Source organism: Oncorhynchus keta, chromosome 4 (genome assembly GCF_023373465.1).
Source record: "Oncorhynchus keta strain PuntledgeMale-10-30-2019 chromosome 4, Oket_V2, whole genome shotgun sequence".
Classification (NCBI taxonomy): domain Eukaryota; kingdom Metazoa; phylum Chordata; class Actinopteri; order Salmoniformes; family Salmonidae; genus Oncorhynchus; species Oncorhynchus keta.
In genome coordinates this window covers 85,918,464-85,926,674 of record NC_068424.1, presented here as the reverse complement: position 1 = coordinate 85,926,674, position 8,211 = coordinate 85,918,464, and the positions used below count along the sequence as shown (strand labels likewise).

The following is an 8,211-nucleotide window of genomic DNA, read 5'->3' as shown; positions in this document are numbered from 1 at the left end:
CTGGGTATGGTAACTATAGTAGGGATGGTAACTATACTAGGTATGGTAACTATACTAGGTATGGTAACTATACTAGGTATGGTAACTATACTAGGTATGGTAACTATACTAGGTATGGTAACTATACTGGGTATGGTAACTATACTGGGTATGGTAACTATACTGGGTATGGTAACTATACTAGGTATGGTAACTATACTAGGTATGGTAACTATACTGGGTATGGTAACTATACTAGTAAGAGGGATGGTAACTTTACTGACCACTTGGTGCTTCAGACACAAACCCTGTGGTTCAGGGTTCATATATTTTCGATTATTACACCATGCGTTTTTGTTTCATGTACCATTCATAAACATTTTGATGAAATATATTTTTCAGATATTTTAAAATAATATTTTATTCTGTAATGTTTTGTGCTGAAATTCAGGCCCAACACTGCTAAACTATAACATTTCTTATTTGTAAGCCTAGATGTCAGCGTTAGATTGAAGATGCAGCAGTCATGTGTATAGTCATCCTATGTATATAATATAGATTGTGGTGTATTTGGGTCGACCATATTTATTTTCTCTATGGTGTTGGTGTAATATACAATCATTACATTTTACTGTGTGTTTTTTTAGCATTTCCAATTTACTTTATGTGTCAAAAATAAAGAAATGACAAAGTTCTGCAACGAAGCACAAAAGACAAATAGGATTTATTTAATGGTATCAAAAACAACTACTAACAAACATATGCAAAAATATATATGGTAAGAAATATATTACTTTCGTTCAATAAATATCACATAGGTAATGACAGACAGCAGTCTCTGGTGAGCCTGATACCCCGTCTTAGTGCTTTGGGGTTCTGACTCTCTCCCAGAGATGTTAATTGTAGAAGATGCTAACAGAGCTAGCATGCTAATGATACTAACAGTACAAGATGCCAACAGAGCTAGCATGATGCTAACAGAGCTAACATGCGAACGGTACATGATGCTAACAGAGCTAGCATGATGCTAACAGAGCTAGTGTTAGCTAACAGCTGCTAGCACTACAAAGGCATGGTGGTGTTTCAGAGGTATCTGGTGGTTGGTTGGTTGGTTCCCCCAATATTGTCGGGATCGTCAGGGTCTTACGGCGTTTTATAAAAGGCATACATTTGCATGTGAATAGGGCTTTCCCATCCACTTTAAACTAAACCTTCTGCCGCTCTCCGAGCTGGCCGATTGGCCAGAGATCAGAGATACATACATTCATTGTTCGTCAACAATAAAGAGCCTGAGGAGTGATTTATCCTGCGTCGTTTGCCGAGGCATTAGCGGGATTCTCTCAAGGTTGACAGCTCGTTTCTGTGTGAACAAAGCTGTGGGACATTGAAAGTAATTCATGATTCCCGAGAGTCTGGTTGGTAGCGATAAATATGACTGTCTGTGAGTGACCAAAGGAGGGTTTACTTGCCCATTTTGAGTAGAGTTGTGGCAGGTACATGTTGTTATTGTGATTATGAAAAGCTGACCACTCTCATTAAACGACTTTGACAAAGTTCTTTGACTACAACTTCTTCTCTTCAATCTCATTAAAATACTTCTAAACTTCCTTTAAAGAATTGACCCTTTTCCCCCAGTCACCTTCAGCCATTGACCTCTCTGTCTCTTCCTAGAAGTTGAGGTATTCTAGGCAGATCTGTGGGTGTCATTCTCCTTCAGAAGAGGATGCTGTGATAACCATACTGTCATATTGGTAGCCAGAGAAACTCATTTTAAGGCGATAGGGCAGACCTGTGGATTGAACCCATAAACTAGGCCACTTGGTTCGTCTCTCCAAAAGTGAGCCCTTTAGACCTGTGATGCCAAGATCACTTCTTTATGACCTTTACACCAGGAAGGGCAACAATGAGGATTCCATCAGTTCTAGAGCTCAATGTCTATTCAAAACTCAATGATTAATCACCTGTAGTTGAGTGATACTGACAGTACACTACTAGTATTGTTACAGTACACTACTAGTATTGTTACAGTACACTACTAGTATTGTCACTACTAGTATTGTTACAGTACAGTACTAGTATTGTCACTACTAGTATTGTTACAGTACACTACTAGTATTGTTACAGTACAGTACTAGTATTGTTACAGTACACTACTAGTATTGACACTACTAGTATTGTTACAGTACAGTACTAGTATTGTGACAGTACAGTACTAGTATTGTGACAGTATAGTACTAGTATTGTGACAGTATAGTACTAGTATTGTGACAGTACAGTACTAGCATTGTGACAGTACAGTACTAGTATTGTGACAGTACAGTACTAGTATTGTGACAGTACAGTACTAGTATTGTGACAGTACAGTACTAGTATTGTGACAGTACAGTACTAGTATTGTTACAGTACAGTACTAGTATTGTGACAGTACATTCCCAACGACTCGACACCAATAGTGACAGTTCAGTTCAAGTCCAGGCTAAGACAGACAGCCCTCCATCTGATCCTACTCTTCCCCCTAGCAGCTTGGTGAGGTGGTGATGGGGCTGTGGAGGAAGGAGAGCTGTCCGTGTCCAGCAGAGCCGTGGACGGGGATAGACACGGGGAAGTTAAAGACCGTACTGCTCTTCCCCAGGGCAGGACTCCCGGCTTCCGACGAGCAGGATGAAGTAGCCAGGACCTGGGACTCAAACCGTAGCAGTTGGCCCATGAAGCTGAAGTTAGGACTGATGATGCTGCGGCGTTGCTTGACGAACTCAAAGGCCTCGTCCAGCTTCACGCGGTTGGTCCTCATCAGGTAGGCCAGACAGATGGTGGCGGAGCGGGAGATGCCGGCTTGGCAGTGGACAAACACACGACCGCCTTTATTACGGATGGAGTCTACAGGAGAGAGAGAGAAGGAGAGGGGAGATTAGTACAACTATGTTTCAATACAACATATTCAACTTAGTTCTTCTGTAAGTGTGAGACAGTTGTATAAGTTGTTGCCAGATTTCTGAAAGGTTTCTCTTGACTGTGTTAGAATACCATTGGTCATTTGTAGCTCAGTTGGGAGAGAATGGCACTTGTAACAACAGGGTAGTGGGTTCAATTCCTGGACCACCCATACGTAAAATGGGATGCACGCATCCCAGCCTAAACAGTTCGGATCAAGTTTGTGTTTTATGGCGTTTTTGTTCGTTTTGGGCATCGGCAAAGGTTTTTTTCCCGGCTGTTCATGAACACTAAATGTTTTCTCGAGACAAGCAGAAGTTGGTAGACCAAGTCGACGCCCCCTCGATGGTGATTGGTCAACAGTAGGGATTCTTTCAGAGACGATGATATGTTTTCATTGAGATATACAGCACCAAACATCTTTAGTTTAGATGTAAACAAACACATCCAAATTAACTACAGATTTCTTGAGTTATCCATTTTGAGGGAGTGTATACTGGCTACGGCATCTAAAAATGGACAAACAGTACTATTGCAGATTTGTTGTTTTTAAGCGAAGGTTTTTTTAAGGGAGTATGGTGCACCCTCGTTAGGTTCCCCTAGACCAGTTTACTATGCGCCAGCCGAACTAAAGCATGCGGAAGCCTTAAGGCACAGCAGGAAGTTACCAATATCCTCCTTGCTCAGTCAGTAGGCCTACTAAGGCACAGCAGGAAGTGACTAACTTTCAGTTGCAAATCACTCTCCATAGTGTTACTAACTAATGGTGTTGCTAACAGACCCATCTCATTAACTTAGGAATGGGGCAGTTAGATGGGTCTGGGGTGGTGGGTGATCAGGGGGGCTATTCCCCAAGGAGAGGGGGGCAGAAGGGGACAAAGGGGGGTTGGTAGCCCCTCGGCTGGGGTTATTAATCTGGGAGAAAGGCCGGCCGTGAGCCTGGTGGAGAAAACTGCCTTTTGTCCCGACAGAAGAAAGAGACGGAGAGGAGAGAGCTGCATTCAACAATCAGCCTCTCTCTGGGTGCGTCCCAAATGGAACCCTATTCCCTATGTAGTGCACTACTTTAGACCAGGGCCCTATGGAACCCTATTCCCTATATATATAGTGCACTACTTTAGACCAGGGCCCTATGGAACCCTATTCCCTATATAGTGCACTACTTTAGACCAGGGCCCTATGGAACCCTATTCCCTATATAGTGCACTACTTTAGACCAGGGCCCTATGGAACCCTATTCCCTATATAGTGCACTACTTTAGACCAGGGCCCTATGGAACCCTATTCCCTATATAGTGCAATACATTTGACCAGGGCAGTGTACTATAACGGGAATAGGATTCCATTTGGCATACAGCTATGTCTCTCTCTCTCTGGCTGCCTGCTACAAAAGCACAGTGAGTTCTGGATCTGTTGGGTCTGCTTTGTGGCTCCCACATGAAAAGGGACCACCTCTTTAAACTGGGGGGTCTAGTAGAGGGGTGGATGGGCTGTGATGATGTCACCACCATTGTGGTGAAGCAGGGAGCCCTGGCTCAGACAGCTGGTTGGGATTTGGAGGGAACTTTTTTTCTATTTAAATCCAAGTCATTGAATGGAGGAGAGGAGAGAGTGTTGGAGAGAGGGAGGGGGGTTGGCTGTTGAGTTGGAGAGAGGGAGGGGGTTGGCTGTTGAGTTGGAGAGAGGGAGGGGGTTGGCTGTTAAGTTGGAGAGAGGGAGGGGGTTGGCTGCTGAGTTGGGAGAGAGGGAGGGGGTCCGCTTTTGAGTTGGAGAGAGGGAGGGGGTTGGCTGTTAAGTTGGAGAGAGGGGGGGGGTTGGCGGTTGAGTTGGAGAGAGGGAGGGGGTGGGCTGTTGAGTTGGAGAGAGGGAGGGGTTGGCTGTTGAGTTGGAGAGAGGGAGGGGTTGGCTGTTGAGTTGGGAGAGGGGGAGGGGGTTGGCTGTTGAGTTGGAGAGAGGGAGGGGCTGGCTGTTGAGTTGGGAGAGGGGGTTGGCTGTTGAGTTGGGAGAGAGGGGGGTTGGCTGTTGAGAGGGGGTTGGCTGTTGAGTTGGGAGAGAGGGGGGTTGGCTGTTGAGTTGGGAGAGAGGGGGGTTGGCTGTTGAGTTGGGAGAGAGGGGGGTTGGCTGTTGAGTTGGGAGAGAGGGGGTTGGCTGTTGAGAGGGAGGGGGTTGGCTGTTGAGTTGTAGTTGTTTGTTTGCCCGCCAAGCCAATAGCTTCTATGACTACAGCTGTGGTTGCCTTGCTTGGTGATTGTGTCCTATGTTTGACAGTTATCTAGTTACGAGAGAATTAGTTAGCTAGCTACTTACAACGATTGTGATATCGTGACCTGTGCAAAGCATAGTTCTGAGATATTGAGCATCAACGTTTTCACGTCCCAGAAGTGTTTTGTAGTGACTTCTTCTTTAATAACCCACTAAGGACCAAACCTTAAAAGGTACCTGAAGTACAGAGTACTGTTTTGAACCTTATGGCTCTGAAATGTCAATCTGGGTTCAGCCATACGGTTCTATTTGACACTTCTGAATTAGACATTTTTAAGACAACTGTAGCTATGTAAATAAATAAATGATGGAATAACACTATTTACCGACTATTTTTATATATATATATTTTTTTTTACAAACATGTCAGATATAACCTTATAGTTCCAAGGTCTCAATATGTTTTCTTACCCAGCTACCTGAAGCTGAATAGACTGTTAGTCGCTCTGAATAGGAGTGTCTGCTAAATGACCTTAATGTAAAGACACTCACCGATAAACTCTATCGCCTCATTGAACCAGGAGGAGATATCAGCCTTGTGGTTGTCCTCTACGGGGATACTCTTGTACTGGAAGGACTCTTCAAAGTGGTTGGGGCAGTTAGCTGATACGTTGATGAGAGCAGTGATACCCAGCATGTCTATCATGTCCTTTCTGGAGGCATGGTAGGCACTGCCCAGGTAGAGGAAGGGAAGGATCTCCACTGGACCCCCCTGGAGAGGAGGAGAGGAACAGGACCGACAACAGTCAACCACCACAGTAAAGATAGTCTAAGATGTCCAAATCTATAGTTTGATGACACATTGACATTGTTTTGAGAGTAATAACATGTTATTGGAGAAGGTGATGAAGATACGAACAGAAAACAATGTCATATCATATCAATACTTACACCTACCTGTATGTAGCCTACCAAATTGAGGTTAGTTTAAGACGGCAGAATCTATTGTTTGACGACACACTGACTGACGTTGGTTTATTTATTATAAAGGTAAAAGTGCTGTTACACAGTAATAACATAGAAAATACATGTTTTAAAGAAAACCTACCTGGTCATAGAGCGGTGTACTGCATGGACCGCAGCCGGGCTCGGCGCTGTCTGGACGGGCGCTAAGGGGCAGACTGAGTCCCTGTGGAGCTGACGGCTTGGTACACATCTCTGGATACTCCGAGGAGAACGTGTCAAAACCACCTAAACAATGACAAGATAGGACGTAAGGATACTTACTGTACAACAGTCACGTCACCATCTATCTCATCGTTATAAACAGTAACAGCTGTAAAGCCGCTATTTCCGTACAGTCACAGCGTTCACTTACATTTACATTTAAGTCATTTAGCAGACGCTCTTATCCAGAGCGACGTACAAATTGGACACTTACACTTCATAACTGTCACTTTAAATAATGTTTACATATCTTACATTACTCATCTCATCTATATACTGTCTGTCCTCTATACCATCTACTGCGTCTATTCTTCATTCCTTTACACTTGTGTGTATTAGGTAGTTGTTGGGGAATTGTTAGATTACTTGTTAGATATTACTGCACTGTTGGAACTAGAAGCACAAGCATTTCGCTACACTCGTATTAACATCTGCTAACCATGTGTATGTGACCAATAAATGTTGATTTGATTTTAATTTGACGTAGGCCTACACTATGGCACTTTGTGTTGCGCCGTTCGTTACCATGAGTGCGTAATCAATATGGAGTAGGCCTAGGCTATAGAAACAGGCTTCATGTTTATAATACATCAAATTACCTTTGAGAAAGAAGAAACTAGTCCCACACGGGTTTCGGCACAGAGCTGTTACGGCGAGCATTAGAGTCCCGTCCTTCTTCACTTGGCCAAAGTCCAAACTCCGATCATCCAGAAACACTACCGACTGATACTCCCCGGAGAGGAGCCGGTTCCGCGTGTCCTCGTTGGGCACAATGTGTCCCACCCCCAGCCCCCCTCTGGCCCTCCGGCGGACTATAGTACTGAAGCGGACGTTGGTGGACCCGGGGATATGAGAGGAGTTGAAGGAGAAGAATGAGCGGCAGTCCAGGACCAGACAGCCCGGGTCTTCCCCCTCCAGCAGCCCGCGGAGGGACATGGCATCGATGCTGGGGACTTCCATTATCACCATAGTAGGAGGGCGGCGGGCGTCAAAATGTTAAATACAAGTAGATAGACTGTGGAACAGGCAAATAAACCCCTGGGTGGTCTGTGTCACCTGTTCCTGTAGCAACTTGTGAGGTTTTCTTTATTTTAAGACACAAGTAGATTTATTCTTGAAACAGTTGTATGTTCTTTTGTTCTCCTTAGCTTCTTTGAGGTTTTCCCAAAATGACTAAACTGAGAGAAAATTAAAAAAAATCAGTAACAATGAATAAATGTAGAATAAAAAAATACAACAATCCGTTCCTCTTCTCGTGTGTATTTTCTTTGGTTGTTTCTTGTTAAAAACAAGTTTTTCTTTTGATTCCCGAGGTTGTTCTGAGGGTAGCCTGTGAAAAGGACTTATATAGTATCTCTTCTCGTGAGGGAGAAAACAATGACATCAGACTATTTACTCCCTTCCTGGTACACTGCCCGCACGGGTTTGCACATACGTCATTGCGCTTTCGAGTCAACCAATGAAGGCCACCCACCCACCCTTCCACCAGCTCCTCTCAGTTCTAGTCACAGAGGCTTTATTGGCATGGGAAACATATGTTTACATTGCCAAAACACGGCGAAACAAAACAACAACAAACAACAACAAACAGACATTAATAGGTAAACATTACAAACACAAGAGTTTTAAAATCATCTCTCTCTGTGTGTGAAATGATTATGGGGGCTGGAAGAAGCTATATTATGAGGCCAGAGATCCAGAGATCAGGTAGGCCAGAGATCCAGAGATCAGGTAGGCCAGAGATCCAGAGATCAGGTAGGCCAGAGATCCAGAGATATCAGGGAAAGGATAGTGAAAGTATCTCTGATGGGGCATGTCGCTATGGGTAGACTAAGGAGACTGGCCTACTTGTATATCCCAATATATATATCC

General features: G+C 44.1%; 1 protein-coding gene across 1 annotated transcript; it reads right to left on the bottom strand.

The window, feature by feature from the left end:
* Positions 1-684: 684 nt before the first annotated feature.
* Positions 685-7,696, bottom strand: dusp1 (dual specificity phosphatase 1). Its single transcript, XM_052518012.1, has 4 exons — positions 6,939-7,696; positions 6,221-6,363; positions 5,665-5,884; positions 685-2,856 (listed from the first exon to the last, which is right to left on the bottom strand). Exons 1-4 carry the CDS (start codon positions 7,306-7,308, stop codon positions 2,495-2,497), a joined length of 1,095 nt encoding a protein of 364 aa, XP_052373972.1. The 5' UTR covers positions 7,309-7,696; the 3' UTR covers positions 685-2,494.
* Between the last annotated feature and the right edge of the window lie 515 nt (positions 7,697-8,211).

Coding starts and splice junctions, on each gene's coding strand:
- dusp1 (XM_052518012.1), bottom strand. CDS start 7,308: ATGGTGATAATGGAAGTCCCCAGCATCGATGCCATGTCCCTCCGCGGG. Junction 5,885..6,220: donor GTACACCGCTCTATGACCAG/GTAGGTTTTCTT, acceptor CCTCCTCTCCAG/GGGGGTCCAGTGGAGATCCT. Junction 2,857..5,664: donor TGAGGCGATAGAGTTTATCG/GTGAGTGTCTTT, acceptor TCTCTCCTGTAG/ACTCCATCCGTAATAAAGGC.